We start from the raw sequence: 19,777 nt of genomic DNA, 5'->3' as shown, positions 1-19,777 counted from the left end.
AAACGTGTTAGCACCGTAATAATTGAACTGAAAACAACCGAATTTCCAACTTATAGGACGTGTGGGTCCTATTATTATATATTAGGTTATTTAAAATCTTTTTTTATAGGACGGAGTGACTATACTTTTCACGTCTTTTTTATTTATGTTTTGATATTCGGTATCTGCTTGCCGTTATTGACACACGTTTTACAGTCATTGAATCACCGCCGCAACGCGCAGGCGAAAAATCAACTAGTTACTTGTAAAAGTCCTTTTAGTGAGTTTATTTTGCTTTTTTTTTTCAAATTTATGTTATATAACTTAATTATAAAATTTTTAAAAGGGATAAAATATGATTTTTATTTGGACTTTTAACTATTTTAGATTGCACTATACACATGATTGTGTTCTGTAACATACAACACCATTCAAGCAGTGTGTTTTTTAAGTGTAATTAATTGTTAAAACGTTATCATTTTTTTATTATAAAAGGTTAAGGTTACACGGTATGGGTCCGTCGACCCACCCGTCCTGCTCCGGCGACGGGAGCTACACCAAACCGCCCCCCTGTCGTCCCGTCCTCTTCGTCGTTTTCTCGCCGTTTGCCACAGTCCGAAAAGTGGGGCCCAATCTCGAAAAGTGACCATTATTAAAAAAAATTAATTTTCATTTTAAAATTACAAACAAACGGTCATAATTTAAAAATATATATATTTCCATTCCATTTTCACTTCCATTCACACAGTTAACCCCAAAATTTCATCTCTCTCATATAATTTTTATAAATCTTCTTCCACTTTTATAAACCTTACTATATCATGGATCCCTTCAACAACCCGAACAATCCGAACAACCCGAACAATCCCAACAACCCGACCCAAGCTAATGTTTTCTCGGTTCCGGGATATTATCCGACGCTAGAACCGAACCAATTGTCGCAATATTCATCAAATGTGTTTGCATCATTCCAACACTCGCCAAACCAATTCGCTCAATTCTCTCAAAATCAAGCCCTTCAACAAATGATGATGCGGGGTGCTTGGAATTTCCCACCGAACCCGACACCACCCGTTCAACCCCAACCGATCCCTATGCAACCCGTTCAACAATCCCAACCCGACGATGATATCGAGGTTGTTCCCGAAACCCAAGCGTCTAACGAAAAAGGCAAACGGAAAAAAGGCAAGCAAGTGGTAGGTGAGCAACCGTCCAAATGGAAGTCGATTAAGTGGACGCCAATCGAAGAAGAAACCTTAGCCAAGGCTTACATAGGCACATCTACACACCCGACAAAACGTTATCTTTTTTTTTTTAAGTTTATACATTTTTTTGTTTATTTTTTCTTAACAGTTTTTTTTTTTAAAGTTTAAGTTTTTTTTTTGTTTTTTTTTTCTTAACAGTTGGTTTTTTTCTAAAGTTTAATTTTTTTTGTTTATTATTTTCTTAACAGTTGGTGTATATTTGTTTTAAAGTTTGTTGATTTTTTTTTTAAAATATAATTTTTTTAACAGTTTGTATTTTTTTAAAGGTTTTTTATTTTTGTTAACACTTTATATATTTTGTTTGTTTTTTATAGGTAATAACCAAACGGGTGACGGGTTTTGGTCCAAAGTTTTGGCGAAGTTCCTCGGTCTTATGGACCAGGGCCCGTATCGAGATATCGACTCGGTCTCATCAAAGTGGCGGAAAATGAACGCGTCCGTCAATAGGTTTTGCGAGGAATATAATAAAATTTATACAAGTGAGCGTCGTAGCGGCATGAGCGACGGCGATGTGTTTAAAAAAGCGTTGGACAAGTATAAGGCGAACAATGGTAATACCAACTTTGCTCATGTTCGCGCGTGGGCAATTCTAAAAGACGAACCAAAATGGGCGCCGATTCCCAACGAGGTGGAGATGGCGAAACGCCAAAAAACATCGGAAACGGGTAGTTTTAGCGCCGGTGGATCGGACGCGAGGTGTCACATAAACTTAAATGATGACGCCGAGTTTGACGAAGATGAGTATGCCGTACATGAAGCGGAGCGTCCACCGGGCCGAGACAAATTAAAGAAGGAGCGGGCCAAGGGGAAAGAAAAGGAAAAGGTGGACCCGAAGATGCTCGAGTTTATGGAACAATTAAAAATGTACAATGACGTCTCGGCCCAAAAGACGAAGGTGAAGGAGCGGGCCGTCGAAGAAAAAACTCGTGTAGCGGAAGAAAAGTTACGCGAGAAGGTCCGATTGTCGAATGAGAAAATCCGAATTTCCGATGAAAAAATTCGGCTAAAGGAATGGGAAATAATTACGATGGATGTCGATCAGTATCCCGAGCCGAAACGTTCGATGTTGAAAAACTACAAACCGACATCATGAAGAAGCATGATATTATTTAAGTCTATGTTTTTTTATTAAGTTTATGTTTTTTTTTATTAAGTTTATGTTTTGTTTTAAGGGGAATTGGCCTGTAATAATCCCACCTAGACCTTATTGGCCATTAATAATCCCATCTCAGAATATTCCCCCCACTAGTCCCACCTTTTTACCTATTTTTCCTACAATGGTCCCCCGTTAAAAAAACTTAACGGAGTTAAGCTTTTTTCCAAATTGCAAACAGATTTTTTAGGGCTTTTGAACAGAACGATGATACGAGTCCATTGATATAAAACTTACTTCGAAATGGTGCTCCAAGTGACTTGATTTTGGTTAATTGGAAATTTAAACACCCGAATTAAAGCGTCGTTTTCATCGTTTGGAGTACCGTTTCCAGGCAAGTTTTACATCAATGGACTCGTATCGTCGTTCTAATCAAAAGCCCTAAAAAATATGTTTGTAATTTGGAAAAAAGCTTAACTCCGTTAAGTTTTTTTAACGGGGGACCATTGTAGGAAAAATAGGTGAAAGGTGGGACTGGTGGGGGGAATATTCTGAGGTGGGATTATTAATGGCCAATAAGGTCTAGGTGGGATTATTACAGGCCAATTTCCCTTGTTTTAAATTTATGTAATGTGGTTTTAATATTAATGAAAATATTTTGTTAGTTTATTTATTTGTTAAAAAAAGTAGAAGATTAAAAAAAACATAAAAATGGTGGGGAGGACTATGACTAGGATCATCCTCCCATACCCTCTACTTTTGGGGGATGGAGCATCCTTGGGAGGACTATGACGTGGCGCCTACGTGACGGATCATCCTCCCTTACAGGATCATCACCATACCTTGTAGCCTAATAAGTCAAACCGTGAGACAAATCGAAGCTAACAGTTCAGTAACGGTTTCATTTTAACTTTCAACAACTTGTATTTTTTTTAAATACTCAAAAATCGTTATTAACGGTTGGCTCAAGTTTTAACACCCAAACACCGTACCATAAACACCCCAAGTGCATTACTACTTTAGTTGCCTCAAGATGCATCAAACGTTTATTGAATATTTTAAATTTGAAATTTTTGAAAGAATGAATTAGGGATGAGGATGGAGATTTAAATCGGATAAAAACAAATTGTGGACGAGAGTCGTCGAACCTATTCATAATACGAGGTTGTGCTGGGAGTTTATTCCTGCCAGAAAGTCGATAGGTGGGGTGTGGTGTAACATAGCTAACGTGCTCTCTAGATCAACTATCGACAGAATTCCTTTTAAGGAATTTTTTCAAAAGCAAAGTTGGTAATGGGGAAGATACTTCTTTCTGGTTGGATCCGTGGTTGCATCTTGTGTAGAGATGAAGAAGATTCGGTCGAACACATGTTCTCCTCCTGTTACGTGGCTTCGGCGATTTGGTTTCTTATCAGTAAGTGGTGTAATATCCAGAATTTGTTCTTTTTTTATTTCAAAGATATTTCCGAGATTCATAATCAAGTGGGGCTAAAAGATGCAAAGAAGGAGGCGCTCAAAGGGATCATTAGGATTGGGTGTTGGTGTATTTGGAAGGCCAGGAACAAAGCCAGATTTGACAGCAAAGATGTTAAGATCTGCGACATTATGAGATATATTAAGGCGTCCTGTTTTTTATGGTTCAAAATTAGGTCGAAGTTTAAAGATATTTCTTGGCACAATTGGTGTAAATTTGTAATTATGTTATGTCGTTTGTTGTTTTGGGCCCCTCGATTTGAGGTTTGGTCGTTTTTAATAAAGTTTACCTTTCAAAAAAAAGGATGAGACTAGTATTGGTACAACAGAAAACCGGTACCGTACCGTACAATATCGATACCGGTATCTAGCTAATACCAAAATTGAATATCGTACTATATATGTTTGGTTAGTACTAGTATGATATGGTACCATCAAAAGTCACAAATCGATACCATACCTCATAGTACAAATACCAAAATTAAGCTAAATTCTAAAGTGGATATCATACTATATATGTTCATTCGGTACCACTATAATACGGTACCGATATGATACACTATCGGTATTATTATAACGGTACCAATATGGTACATTATCGGTACAATACCATTATTCGATACCAAATTTCTAAACCAAAAATGAATAACATGTCTAAAATGGGCATGAAGTTAAAAAGGATTTTTGCCGGTGGACTTTTCTTCATCATACCTGGTTAAAAACTTCATTGTGGATTCAAGTTTTACCATTTTATCATTACGGTACTGTAAAACATTTTACATTAAATAGTAAAGTATTTACATACTTTAAATTTAGAGTTAAATGCTTGGTTGGTCCTTGTGGTTTGCGAAAATTGCAGACATGGTCCCAGTGGTTCACTAATTACACGTGTGATCCTAATAGTTGTAATTTTTGCACTCGGGTGGTCCTTAGTGCTAACCTATGTTAAATTTCTCAGTTAAGTGCATGTGAAATGACAAAATTACCCTTAACTAAAAAACAAAAATACCAATATAATCATCATCCTCATCTTCGTCAATGTGAGTCCCACCCCCCTTCTTCCCCAAATCACCATCATCTCTAACCAGATCTCTCTCTCTACTGTGATCGTCTCTTCTGCTCGCCGGAGATTTAACTCTTTGTCGAAATCACCATCATCTCTCTTCTCCGATCGTCTCTTCTGCATGCCTCTCTACAGTTAACGACACATGAGAAACTTGGATTTGGTCTTGCTTTGACAGATTCTGAAAATAATGACATCAGAACGGCTGGTGAGCTATCTTATTGATTCATGTTCTTCTTAACGCTCTATGTTTGTGCACATATGATAATTATATTGCTGATTGCAGGAAGAAACTTCTGTATGAGGCGGATTGAGGAAATTTGTGCTACTCATGCCTCTCTGCAAACCGCTGACTATGTTCAGGATGTATTGTTGTTTCTTAATAAATCTGAAGCCCTTTCTAAACATGTGGATTCAATTATGTAGGAAATAGGTTCACCTTTTGTAAAATATAATTACAACATATATCATAACGAGACTCTCGTTATTCGTAGGAAATATCATTGTACAATACCGGTTGCAATAACTAAATAAAAGAATATAAATATAATTATATATACTAATCTTGATTCAAGCCGCATCTCTGGTGGGTGCTTCACGCGCACTTGATAGCATCCTAGACTCGAGTATTCATTATCTTGAGTCTTGAAAAATACTCCTTGACTGCAACAAAGAGCACACTAAAACATTGATGATTTTGGTTGAGGCACGTGTTCAACACGCTTCCCTTAAAACAGATTTCGCGCCTCTACTAAAGATGACGCGTCTGTCTCCCAGGGTACAACAGCCGAAGCAGTCTGTACTGCCGGAGATGGCTCACCGGCCCAAGGTTACATCCGGTAATTGTAGTGTTTGAACTCATGTGGTGGAAACAATTAGAGAGTACTCATCTCTCTAGTTGGTGTTCAAGTGTTCATACTACTTCTAGTATTCTTGATGTTTCAAGCAATATCCTATTCTTGTTGTAACAAAAAAAAAACACATAGCCTACTATTTGAACAAGACTAGTGAAAGGATTCACTTAATTATTCATTTAATTAGTCACTTAATTAGAGACTTAAAAACTCTAATAAAACTAATTAAATACTCAAGAGTTACTCTTTTATTTACCACATGAATATTCTAATTAATATTTATAATTTCATTAAATTATAAATATATTTAATATTCATTCACCAAATTTCCAACAATCCCCCACATGAATGGAGATCATTCAAAACACTTAAAATTTCCAATGTAACCTCGACAATTGAGTTTTGCATACGATAGGTAGGTGTTACCCTTTGAACCTTCGCTCATGAAATGCACTTAGCCCACTAGCTCTGAGTAGATCTCGATATCTTTGAACTCGTCTGCCGTTTGTGTAGACGACAATACACTTCACACAAGACTCTCTCTAGCCGGGTCATCTCCTCATAGTCATGTCCAATAATGGTCGTGGAACACTTTCCTGGTTCTGCGAGAGCTCTAGGAATTGTGCCCTCAATTCCATTCGAAGTGACCCCACTTCTCTCTAACATAGGTGATTCTCCTTAGATCATTAAAAGCATTGTGGTTATCATGATCTATCCAAATCATTTACCACATATTATGCTTAGCCTCACACTTGTCACTTTTAGGAATGGACTAGGAAGTTTATTAATCTTTATAATAAACTACCTTATTAAATGTGTAGGGTTATTCCCCCACAGTGACCTCGCTTATTCATACAATTAGGTTTTCCTATTGAACTCAATTCTTGGGATCTCCAGTCTACTGAGTTAGGTTTCCATCATATGAACTTCATTTTTCAAGGGCTTTAGTCCCATTCCACAATTTGATCTCTAATAAACCCTCAGGTTGTTGGATCCATAACATTAGCAAATAACTTTGCGTATTTGAGATCAGTTGCCATGATGTGTTCTTAACTCGTAAGTTAATTTTGCCTATTGTCAACTTCTAAGACTATAACCTCAGTGGCCATTTGAATCTGGTTATAACATATGTCTTTGTAAGATACGTGTATCATTTAAGGCAAACACATCTCCATTATACACTACGACCTTTGTGTCCTCCACTTAGTCGTCTATTTGCAATGTTAGATTGGATTACAAAATCCTTATTGCTAAAAAGAAATGCAAGACACCCCCCACATTTAAGTGTTATTGGATAACATTTAGATGTGTTAATGAGAACCATTTCTACATACCCTTATAGGGTTGTTTCTTAAATGGTTCCTCCCTCACATTTCTTGCCATTTGATCAACATTTCCGTAACACCACTTATGGTGACATTTATACACATATGATTGAACAAGATCAACCTTATTGTATCAGTGAATTCAACTCATATTGCATTAGCTTACACAAGCTTCCGAGCTGACCAAAGCAACACATGCCATTGTCATAAGTTTGTCACCAACTTAGAATAATTCTAATTTAGCTTCTAGAATAAGCTTAGACAATGAGTTCTTCTCATTAGCTTTTCGAATAAACTCTTAAAAGTTACATGTCATTTCCTTATAATGAATGAAAATTCTCTCTCAACTTTTTCCATACACAAATTCTTTTTGTGTTCATACACATTTGAATGTTTAGAGTTAATTAGTCTCCGTCAAGACCCATAATTAACCAAGTACTAGTCTAGCATGCTTTAGACTACAATACTTTAGCATGTGAACAGAAGATGCATCATTCTGATTCTTCACAGCCCTAAGGATATCATAATATCACTTTGCAACATTCATCCCTTGTTAAGACAAAATAATGAGACTTACTCATAATCCTTAAACATCAATATTTAGGAAGGTCTCACAAATTATTATATATAGCACATAGCTAAATTTCATCATTCATTTAAGGAACATAACTTGATTACCTTTGATCTCCAACAATCTACCATTGACTCATAAGTACTTTAACATAAGTCTTAATCCAAGTCACTTGGTAAACACATTCATCACCAACAAGATGAATGTTCCTTGTCTACACTCACTATTATGTGTGAGATAGAATCAACTAGATCGACACTCAACAACATGGCATTCATAATTTTGCCATAAGTGATTTGCACACATCTATTGTTATTCATTAGGAGATATGTATATTTAGGATGCTCTCCCAAATGAAGGTAAAATTTCCATATAGATCTAACAATAATCAAGTGGTAGACGCATCTACTTATAAATCTCGCAAGATTTATTAAAGGTATACAATAACATATAGTACTTTTACTTTCATATGTTAGAATTCACACTTGTGAATTTTTCAATGACTTCTAATGAAGTATGCGATATGAATGTCGTTAGTGTATTTCATCTCAATACACTCACTACGTTCTTTCATTGCTCATTCATGATGTGGTTATACATTTGATGTTTCGTCTTTGACTTTTAGTCAATGTAACAACTCTCAAGTTGTTTATGTCTAAGTATTTCATGTACTATATGTTTAAAACCATATTATTTTAAACAATGTATAACCGACGTTATAATTATTTTCCACAAAAATAATTTATACGTCACAACCATTAGTGATTTATTTCTTTGTAAAAAATTGCATGTGTTATCCGAAGATATTGAACACAAAACAATAAAATACATTGGAAACTAAATCATAAGTGCCAATCACTTTTGAAATTTAAACGAAAGCATAGACAATATGTAGACATCAAATAGCAAAGTGCTTTTATCTTCAACACTTTATAAACTGACCGAAATCTTTTCAACAATATCGTCCCATGGCATGTCTTGAGGTACTCCCTCAATAAGACTCCATGCACTTGTAAGTACAAGTTCCCCATTTCGTGTTTAAACTTTAAACTTGGACAATTATGCTCAAAACAACACCAAGTTGTTACAAATACTACATTTAAGTAGTAAACTTGAACAATTAAATTTGTTCACAACAACACCAAGTTGTTTTTCACCAAATAACATTTTCTAACACGCATGTTAGAAAAAAAACGTTATAACAAGCACATTATAGAATCGAATGTTTACATAAAACGTTTTCCAAAGATATAGTCTATAAAATAAACCATTTCTCATCATCTTTAATGCTCACATAGGCAATTAAATGTTTACATAAAACATTTCTGTTCATTATGAACAATCTCTAACCTCGTATTCGTGATACACATTTTCTAACACACATGTTAGAAAATTTAAGTCATTTTATATATACAAAACATGACCAAATTAGAGCATTAAATGTCATCAATAAAACTCATCAAATGTCATCATTAAAACTCTACTCAAGAGTTTCACATATGAAGAGTTAAGAGTCTCAATAATTATATATTTAAACTCTAATAAAACTCATCAAATGTCACCATTAAAACTCTACTCAAGAGTTTACATATGAAGAGTTAAGAGTCTCCATAATTATATATTTAAACTCTAATAAAACTCATCAAATGTCACCATTAAAACTCTACTCAAAAGTTTCACATATGAAGAGTTAAGGGTGTAAGGGGTGCTCACCTAATAGGTGAGTCCCCTCTCTTACGCCAAACCAATCCTCGTGTGCCACGTCAACTCCCCTCTTAAACTCCCCTAACACCCCAATTTGATGGTGCCACTCCCCTCTTAACTACCCTTGTTTTTTTATTCAAAAAAAAAAAACAAAATGGTTTCATTGGATGGAAAAATAGGGCCCATCATCTTTCTCCCTCACCGCTCGCGTTGAACAACCACCGAATCCACTCACCGATTCGGGTCCCCGCAACGTTGGCGGCGGTGTTCCCGATCGGTGGATGTGGTCACCGATGGGGTCCCCGCTGTACGCCCCGGACACCCTAAGAGTCTCAATAATGATATATTTAAACTCTAATAAAACTCATCAAATGTCACCATTAAAACTCTACTCAAGAGTTTCACATATGAAGAGTTAAGAGTCTCCATAATTATATATTTAAACTCTAATAAAACTCATCAAATGTCACCATTAAAACTCTACTCAAGAGTTTCACATATGAAGAGTTAAGAGTCTCCATAATTATATATTTAAACTCTAATAAAACTCATCAAATGTCACCATTAAAACTCTACTCAAGAGTTTCACTATATGAAGAGTTTAATTAGTAATTAAAATTTCACTCAAATTGATTTAGAAATCACAAATTAAAGTTGGTGATGAATCCCACACAACTACACTATCACTTTATATAGTGATTTAATTCTTGAAGTCAATCAAATATCAACTTCAATGTATGACCTTTTATTTCTAAATCATACAAAGCATTAAAATCAATGCTACAACAAATTACTTATATAAAATGTTTACATAAAACATTTCAAAGCATTTGTATTTTAACCATTTTTAACAATCATGTTAAAATGAAAGAAATTCTAACGCGCACGTTAGAAATATTAACATTTTCACAAAATGTTAATTCGACTTGCTAAAAACACATATATGGTTCAAATAAATAAGTCATTTCTAATGCACACGTTAGAAACTAAACAATTAAAAAATTGCTTCCAAACTAACGCGTTTCATGAACGTTTCTAACACACATGTTAGAAGACAAATGATTACAAAAATCATTATAAGACTTATTTGTTCATATCAATCCATGGGTGGATGAAGAGTCTACTTTAAATAGAGACTTAATTAGAGACATAAAACTCTAATCAAGTAACATAAAACTCTTATTTAAAGTAATAAAAAACTCTACTTAGGAGAGTTTAACGTTTACAAAAAACATATGGTTTACACCAATAATTCCAGTCTAACACACATGTTAGAGAATTTAACGTTTACAAAAAACGTATGGTTGACACCAATAATTCCGGTCTAACACACATGTTAGAGAATTTAACGTTTACAAAAAACGTATGGTTTACACTAATAAACCCGATCTAACACAAAAGTTAGAAAAAATTAACGATTCCCAAAATCGTTTAAAAACCAAACGGTTGAACCAAAAACATTCGTTTTGTACCACGGTATAGGATTTAAGATTGTATCTCAATCTCAAGAAATCCAAACACAACAAGTTGTACCACATACATATTTCCCAAAAGAAAATATTTACAAGATCATAATCTTTAAAATATTTTTTTTATTATAAATCCTTTTGTGAACCCAAAATCCTTATAAATAAGGTTTTAAGATTGTAGCAACAATCTCATGAAATCTGTTTTAAGTTTGTAGGAAATAGGTTCACCTTTTGTAAAATATAATTACAAAATATATCATAACGAGACTCTCGTTATTCGTAGGAAATATCATTGTACAATACCGGTTGCAATAACTAAATAAAAGAATATAAATATAATTATATATACCAATCTTGATTCAAGCCGCATCTCTGGTGGGTGCTTCACGCGCACTTGATAGCATCCCAGACTCGAGTATTCATCATCTTGAGTCTTGAAAAATACTCCTTGACTGCAACAAAGAGCACACTAAAACGTTGACGATTTTGGTTGAGGCACGTGTTCAACACGCTTCCCTTAAAACAGATTTCGCGCCTCTACTAAAGATGACGCGTCTGTCTCCCAGGGTACAACAGCCGAAGCAGTCTGTACTGCCGGAGATGGCTCACCGGCCCAAGGTTACATCCTGTAATTGTAGTGTTTGAACTCATGTGGTGGAAACAATTAGAGAGTACTCATCTCTCTAGTTGGTGTTCAAGTGTTCATACTACTTCTAGTATTATTGATGTTTCAAGCAATATCCTATTCTTGTTGTAACAAAAAAAAAAAAAAAAAAAAAAAACATAGCCTACTATTTGAACAAGACTAGTGAAAGGATTCACTTAATTATTCATTTAATTAGTCACTTAATTAGTGACTTAAAAACTCTAATAAAACTAATTAAATACTCAAGAGTTACTCTTTTATTTACCACATGAATATTCTAATTAATATTTATAATTTCATTAAATTATAAATATATTTAATATCCATTCACCAAATTTCCAACAATTTATGCAATTGTTATCTTTGACTCAGTTTGATAAGGATTCGGGGCTTATCTTAGCTCCTCTTCTTTCAGATGAATTCCACAACTCCAAATTATTGAGGTGAATATATGATTTTTGTTGCTTGGGCACGCATAGTTATCGATAGCGAGGATAGCATTCGCTATCACTCGCTTTATAGTGTGTCGCCCGTATCTCGCAATCTGTTAATTATCAACTCCATCCCGTGATTATGTTGATTTGGGGAAGAATGGGGTGGGACTCACAGTGAAGAAGATGAGGATGATGATTTTATTGGTATTTTTGTTTTTTAGTTAAGGGTAATCTTGTCATTTCATACGTACTTAACTGAGAAATTTAACATATGTTAGTGTCAAGGACCACCCGAGTGCAAAAATTACAACTATTAGGACCATGCGTGTAATTAGTGAACCACTGGGACCAAATCTGCAATTTTCGCAAACCATAGGGACCAACCAAGCATTTAACTCTTAAATTTACAATGTTTTGTGTATAGAGGTGTTGTACCTTTTGCTTTGTAAACTTTATTAAAAAAAATCATTTTTAACTTAAAACTATTTTTTTTTTACTTTTAATTCAAAAACTTTTATTTTTGAAATTTAACCTCATAACTTTTTTACTTTCAATTTTGGTCTTTAATACTTTTCATCTTTCGCAAATTTTTCATTCTACATTCCGTTCTAAATTTTGTCACTTAACGCGGCACAACGTGCGTATGTGGTTCAACATTTTTACGTCGTCAATTTTTTTCTGTTTGACAGGTTCGTCTCAACGCACGGGTCCTAGATCGACTTAGTTATTCTTTTCTATGTTTTACGTTGTGGTCTAAATACTTCACATTAACAGTTTAACATGCCGCAACTTTAGTATTCATAGCCCTTGCCACAACACGGGGAGCTTAATACTAGTTATATTTTCTAAATTACAAATGGCTTTCCAAAAAAAAATATCTATAACGAGAAATTTGAAAAGATTATCTCTTTTGTAACCAAAAATATGTATCTAGACATTTCGCACTGTAACACCATCTTTAACAACAAATCCTCGTAAATTTGTGTTTGTGTTGAGTTAGATTCCTAACTCTTTTAGAAACCCTTCATTTTTCCAACATTAACAAACCTCCCCACAAACCATCACTAAAAATATTAAATTTTATACTGTATAATTTGTGGGAGGGCCGCGCACATGCGTTCGAACCACCGTCCAAATTCTTAGACTAACAGCCTTTAGGAGTTCACTCACAAACCGAAGCCACATCAGGGAGTCCGATTGGTTCTTGTGACACCCCGGGAAAACCAGTAAACGATACAACTTACCTAGCTTCCTCAGTAACCGCATGCTAAATTTCGGGACGAAATTTATTTCAAGTTGGGGATAATGTGACAACTCGAGTTTCCAAGATTCCTTATTCACATTAATTGCACGTTAATTGTTAAACTGCTTGTTTACACGACTTGTTGCTTTGTAATATGTTATATGTTGTGACATTATATGATTGTTACATTTATATGCTTGGTGACTTAACATGTAATCTGTTCAAAAGTTAAAAACATTAAACTGTTACACCCCGAACCAACCCGACGAAACAAGTGTGTTTCGCCAAGTGCATCCCGACGAAACAAAGGTTGTTTCGTCACAACCTCCTCGACGAAACAAAGGTGTTTCGCCGAGCCCAGTTTCGCCGAGGCCCATTCAAGGCCCAACACGTCACGTTATTATGTTTCATTCGTCACTTTTAGCAATTAAAAACCCTAGAGCTCTCCTGTGCACCGACGGCAACCTCTTCCCTTTCGAAAGTCTACCTATCTCGTTCATACTAATCGCTTAGTTCTCCGGTTAGTGTTTATGTAAATTAATTTCAGTGATCTTCATAAATTGTTCTGTACCATCTATTATTGTTCTTGCTTGAAATCAGTAGGGATCATGCTAGATTTTGGTTGTGTTCATGATTGAGTGATGAATTTGACTATGTTATGATCTATATTATCGGTTACAATTATGTGATTGGAATTGTTGTTCTCAATGATCGGATTAGGATGATAATATTGTAGAAACTGTGATGCACTTTCATATAATGACTATCACCTATGCTAGATTTCATAAGGTTAACGCATGATCAAATTATGATCGGTAATCTATGATGTTGTTGAATTGTTGAATGAATACCGTATGATTTCTGTGTGATGATTCCTGTATGTTGAAGACTGTATGATTCTGTGTGACGGCAATTAGGGTTTTCTGTACGTAACCGTTATGTGGCGAAACTGATAACTTTACGAAACGCAAATACCGATGAAACACTGATGTGTTTCGTCAACATTAGTCACCACGAATCAGACACCGCGAAACAAGGGGGTGTTTCGCCGAGATTAGGAATGACGAAACAAAAGATGATTCGTCATGGGTAAAAACGACGAAACCGAGTGTTTCGTCGACAAGGGTTCACGGCGAAACAGGGGAGTGTTTCTGTAACACCCCAGTTTTCGTATGTCTTAATATAATAAATTAATAGTGAGAATTTAACGACAAAGAATGGTAAATATAAATTTTTACCATTATACCCTAAAATATAAATTTATGAATAGGTTAACTAAGAATGTATGAGAATAAAAGTTTAACTATCAAATATAATGCTCAATAGTTGAGGGACCAAAATTGGACAATTAGAAAGACAATTTAATTAAAATTGTCAACACAAAACACACACATCAGATGAGTGTGTGCGTGTATGTGCGACCAGAAGGGGGCAAGAGAAGAACAAACCCTAATCAACACAAATCAATCAAATTGAAAGGGGATTTGGAGTCTAGGTGAATGTATGAGATAAGAATGGTGATCACCTAAGTGTTTCTTGTATCAAGTAAGTCAAATTTTGCAATTTGGTGATGTTTGATTTAAGGGGTTTAGTATAATTCGTGAATGTATTGCTAAATTCAGCATGATTAACAGTTTCTAAGGAGATTTAGACATCACTAGATGCTAAATTTTAGTATGAACATGATTAGGGCAAAAACCCACTTGCATGTCAAATAATGCTTGGAAATTGTGAAGTTTGTATGTTAAATTGATGATTGAACTATGAAATTGTTATGAATGTAGATTTAGAATTGTATGTTCTTGATTGGAATGATAGATCCTAACATGGTAGTATGTTTATGATTCTCAAGAATGAACTATGGAAGTTGTGCTTAAAATGCTTGTACATTATGCTAATCTAGTGATATGCACACCATGTGTTTGACAAAATGCCTAAGTGAGTTAGTTATGGCTTTTGCATGAATATTTGTTAAGATGATGCAACTTTCTCATGATAATGATGTATGTAACTACTAAACGCCATAACATACCATAAGGATTGTGAAATTAATATTGAAAGAAAGCTAAAGTATGGGATTATGACATATAGGCACAAAGAAGGAGGAAGGCGCAAGTCACTCAAAGGCACAATCATCACAAGATCGCGGTAAGTTCATATGAACTTTATGTACTATATTCGTAGATTATGAATGATACTATTTAGAACTATGGTTTTAGTATAATTTCCCTTTATGAATCTTGATTAAATAAATGCAAAGAGTTTGTAAGGAGAAATGTCCGAAAGACCAAATTGTGGTAAAATTTAGAGGATCCGTCTACTAGGATGAAATGTGAAATAGAATGATAGTTGGAATGTTTAGGAATTTGATTTGTCATACGGGTCAAATGGGGTAAGTACATGAAGGAATGATATGCGATGATACATCACTAACAAATTAAAAACAAAAAATGGAATGATGAAGGCTTCCGAATGAAGGCATATGTGCTAGTAGGGTATCATGCAATGTTAATGGGTGAAAGGAATATGGAATTAAAGGATTGTAATTGTTATGTGTTATGAACTAACATGTGTTTGTTGTTATGAATGTTAGGTAAATCTCATGCTTGATTGCGGCGCATTCGGAGCGAACACACAATTGTCAACCTTTACACGCTTCCGGTTTATGTTGTTAATGATGAATGGGTCAAAAACTCTGTTTTGTCGTATGATGTTAAATTGTGTTTAGTATGTTAGTAAGTAGTTAGAACTTTTAAATCTTTTGGTACATTTGTACAAAATTGTCCATGTTAAATCTTATGGTCACAACTTTGTAGTTTTGAAAGGTGTCGTAGTTTATAACTAAGATGATGTTGTTAAAGGCAGGGAAAAATTAAATTTTCGAACGGGTCATGTCGAATTTTTTTTATAATTTGTATGAAATTATGTTGTACATCGCAAAGGAAAACGTGGGCGTTTTAAGTTGGTATCAGAGCCTAGGTTTGAGGGATTTAAGCATCAACTGCTTGAACTCAAACCGAAAGCTCGGGAGAAGTGTGTGTTCGATCCGTGGCGCAAAGCAAGTAAGTGTTCTAAATGATTACGTTATGAAATATTTTTGCATTTTAATTTAAGTTGTTGTGAGACGTTATGAAATGATTACGTGACGTAGTGGGAGATATAGGATGAATCAGATCAGTTTGGGGATTAATACGGTCAAAAAGGAGTAGAAAAACATGAAAAAAAAAACAATAAAAGTACGCTGGGCACTACCGTGAGTTACGGTGGTACCGTAATTTACGGTAGCACCTGGAAGAAAAGATGGCCACCATAAGTCAGTAGCTTGGCACCGTAAAAGAAAAAGGGTCACCGTAAGTTACGGTGGTACCGTAATTTACGGTAGCACCTGGGAGAAATGATGGCCATCGTAAATCAGTAGCTTGGCACCGTAAAGGAAAAAGGGTCACCGTAAGTTACGGTGGTACCGTAACTTACGGTGGAGCCCATTTCAGCCTATTTCAAATTATATTGTTCTGTTTATTGTTTTATTCATACGGAAGGTACTTGGAATGAGATAATTCGATCATAATGGGTAAGAAAAGTGTATCAAGATGTAAGGGATAAAGAATACTATGGAGTTGGTTGTCGGAAACGTTGAGTTTCCAAAGAAAGTTTAAGCATGGTTTAGTTATGAGTAATTTCTTTCACATATTAGAAAGAGTGAGAGCTACGTAGCACTAGCATGGTCATGTGATAGAAAGGATTAATGAATGTTTAAAATAAGAACGATACGATACAAAGACGATAAGGCAAGAAGTATGAATGATGAATGAAATGTGTTATGATAACGTGATGTTAAGACATGATGGTCGAAGGAATGAAATGAAAATTCTAATGGAAGTAACGAATGTTTTTAGCGAATGAGGACGACGAAGCACGCCGAAATGAAATAAAAGCTATGGTTGTGGAAGAAGTAATGAAAGCAGTTGAGGCTAGTATTCCCCGACTAGCTCAAGAAGTCGAAGGGCAAGTATTGGAAATAATTAATACCTCGGTAACTACCAAGGTGGAAGGATTGAAAGAAATGATTAGCGAATTGCAAGTGAAGAAAAGCTTTCGGCGATGCACATACAAGGAGTTCATGGCATGCAACCCTTTACCATACAAAGGGGAAGTTGATCCGATAGCTTGTCAAAGGTGGATTTCCAGTACCGAGGCAGTATTTACACGAAGTAGATGTGAAGCGGAGGATCAAGTAATGTTTGCCACGGGCCTTCTACAACTTCGAGCAAAAGATTGGTGGGACGCATACTCGAAAGAATTGGGGGATGATAAGGTGCAATCGTTAACATGGCAAGAATTCAAGGAGTCATTTCTGAAATACTATAGTCCACAATCCGCAATTGATAAGATTCAGGAAGACTTCTTACGTCTCAGGCAAAAGGACGAAACGATTGATGAGATAACAAACAAATTCCTTGAAAGGGTGAAGTTCTGTGAGGAGATAGCGGGGACTGAAAGGCAAAGGATTGTACGTTACCATGCAATGTTAAAGGCTGAATATCGGGAATTTATAAACCCCTCTAAGTGTGCGACGTTAAATGAACTAATTGAATGGGCAAGAGACAGAGAAATTGAGATAAAAAGGCAGGTTGAACGAGGAGAGAAAAGGGCAGCGGAGAAACCTACCAACGCAAACCCATCGAAAAAGGCAAGGTATCAAGACCAAAGCAAGAAAGGGAAAGCAAGTGGTGAAATTCCGACTTGCAAGACGTGTGGGAAGCATCATTCGGGTGAATGTTTGTCGGGAAAGAAGGGGTGCTACAAATGTGGGCGAGAAGGACATCCGTTTTATAGGTGCCCCGAAAACTCAAAGGCGTGTTACAATTGCAATGAACCGGGGCACGTTAAAGCGGAATGTCCGAAACTCCAACAAGGAGCAAAGAGAGACGGAAAGAAGGACGAGCCCCCCAAGGCACGCGGAAGGATGTTTCAGCTAACCACGGATGAAGCTAAAGCTAGCCCGGATGTGGTTTCAGGTATATTCTTGGTTCACTCTATGCCTATGAATGTTTTATTTGATTCCGGGGCTAGTAGGTCATTCATTTCTAATGAATTGTCAGCTCACCCATCGTTTAAGCTTGAAAAGATGTCAATACCCTTAGAAGTTGAAGTTGCTGATAGTAAAAGCTATTTGTTGCATGATATTTGCAAAAACTGTAAGATAATAATCGAAGATGAGGAATTTAGTATAGACCTTGTTCCAATGTATATGGGGGAATTTAAAGTAGTTGTAGGAATGGATTGGTTAGCCCAAAATCATGCTGAAATTCAATGTGAAAAGAAAATCATTCATATAGTAACCTCGAGGGGGAAACGGATAAGTGTTCAAGGGGAAAGGGTCATCAAGCCGAAATTGTGCTCTATAGTCAAAGCTGTCAAATATGTGAGGAACGGGGGTAGGGCTTATCTATCTTATGTGATTGACACTAGTCAAGGTGTCCCAAAGCTTGAAGATGTGAACGTGGTGAATGAATATCCGGATGTATTTCCGGAAGACCTACCCGGGCTCCCACCTGAACGAGAAGTAGAATTTAAGATAGAGCTTAACCCGGGTGCAAAACCGGTAGCTAAAGCTCCTTATCGGTTGGCTCCAACCGAAATGAAAGAATTGATGACGCAACTTCAGGAGTTGCTCGATAAGGGTTTTATTAAACCAAGTGTTTCGCCATGGGGAGCACCCGTATTATTCGTGAAGAAGAAAGATGGCTCGATGCGAATGTTCATCGACTATCGAGAGTTGAACAAGTTAACGGTGAAGAATCGATACCCGTTGCCCAGAATTGACGATCTCTTTGACCAGCTACAAGGGGCGAGTTGGTTCTCAAAAATTGATTTGCGATCGGGATATCACCAACTGCGTGTGCGAGAAGAAGATGTACCAAAAACCGCGTTTCGAACACGGTATGGACATTATGAGTTTTTAGTAATGTCCTTTGGGCTGACAAACGCGCCAGCGGCGTTTATGGATTTAATGAATCGGGTGTGCCGACATATGCTTGATAAGTATGTAATCGTTTTTATCGACGATATTCTAATATACTCCCGTAGTGAAGCAGAGCATGCTTCCCATTTACGTGATGTATTAGAAACGCTTCGCAAGGAAAAGTTATACGCAAAGTTCTCAAAGTGTGCCTTTTGGCTTAGAGAGGTACAATTTTTAGGCCATGTGATCGATGCGAATGGTGTTCATGTGGATCCGTCCAAGGTAGACGCGGTAATGAATTGGGTACCCCCGAAAAATCCAAGCGAAATAAAAAGTTTTCTGGGCTTGGCTGGGTATTATAGGAGATTTATCCAAGATTTCTCCAAGATAGCCTCTCCTATGACGAAGTTAACAAAGAAGAGTGAAAAGTTTATATGGGGCGAAGAGCAAGAAAAAGCGTTTCAAACTTTAAAAGAAAAGCTCTCAAATTCTCCGGTGTTGACATTACCGGATGGAACGGATGGTTTGGTGGTGTATACGGACGCCTCTCGTCAAGGTTTAGGTTGTGTGTTAATGCAAAGGGGTAAAGTCGTTGCTTACGCTTCGAGACAACTCAAGCAACATGAAGGCAATTACCCGACTCATGATCTTGAACTGGCGGCGGTTGTATTCGCCTTGAAAATATGGAGGCAC

General features: G+C 36.1%; 2 protein-coding genes and 1 long non-coding RNA gene across 3 annotated transcripts; all 3 read left to right on the top strand.

Moving 5' to 3' along the window:
• The first annotated feature begins 800 nt into the window (after window positions 1–800).
• Window positions 801–2,337, top strand: LOC110892563. The gene is made up of 4 exons (XM_022139720.1): window positions 801–1,278; window positions 1,383–1,385; window positions 1,559–1,795; window positions 1,982–2,337. Exons 1-4 carry the CDS (start codon window positions 801–803, stop codon window positions 2,335–2,337), a joined length of 1,074 nt encoding a protein of 357 aa, XP_021995412.1.
• A 12,195-nt stretch (window positions 2,338–14,532) lies between these two features.
• On the top strand, window positions 14,533–15,825 carry LOC110896469. The gene is made up of 3 exons (XR_002567929.2): window positions 14,533–14,664; window positions 15,211–15,267; window positions 15,713–15,825. It is a non-coding gene; the product is annotated as an uncharacterized LOC110896469 (long non-coding RNA).
• A 1,180-nt stretch (window positions 15,826–17,005) lies between these two features.
• Window positions 17,006–18,854, top strand: LOC118485011. The gene is made up of 2 exons (XM_035981211.1): window positions 17,006–18,744; window positions 18,788–18,854. Exons 1-2 carry the CDS (start codon window positions 17,006–17,008, stop codon window positions 18,852–18,854), a joined length of 1,806 nt encoding a protein of 601 aa, XP_035837104.1.
• Window positions 18,855–19,777: the final 923 nt, after the last annotated feature.

This window comes from Helianthus annuus, chromosome 12, assembly GCF_002127325.2.
Source record: "Helianthus annuus cultivar XRQ/B chromosome 12, HanXRQr2.0-SUNRISE, whole genome shotgun sequence".
Lineage (NCBI taxonomy): Eukaryota > Viridiplantae > Streptophyta > Magnoliopsida > Asterales > Asteraceae > Helianthus > Helianthus annuus.
Note: the sequence above shows the minus strand (reverse complement) of the source record. Positions and strands in the feature narration are given on the sequence as shown.

Coding starts and splice junctions, on each gene's coding strand:
- LOC110892563 (XM_022139720.1), top strand. CDS start 801: ATGGATCCCTTCAACAACCCGAACAATCCGAACAACCCGAACAATCCC. Junction 1,796..1,981: donor CAAGTATAAGGCGAACAATG/GTAATACCAACT, acceptor AGTTTGACGAAG/ATGAGTATGCCGTACATGAA.
- LOC118485011 (XM_035981211.1), top strand. CDS start 17,006: ATGTTTTTAGCGAATGAGGACGACGAAGCACGCCGAAATGAAATAAAA. Junction 18,745..18,787: donor GTAGCTAAAGCTCCTTATCG/GTTGGCTCCAAC, acceptor ACGCAACTTCAG/GAGTTGCTCGATAAGGGTTT.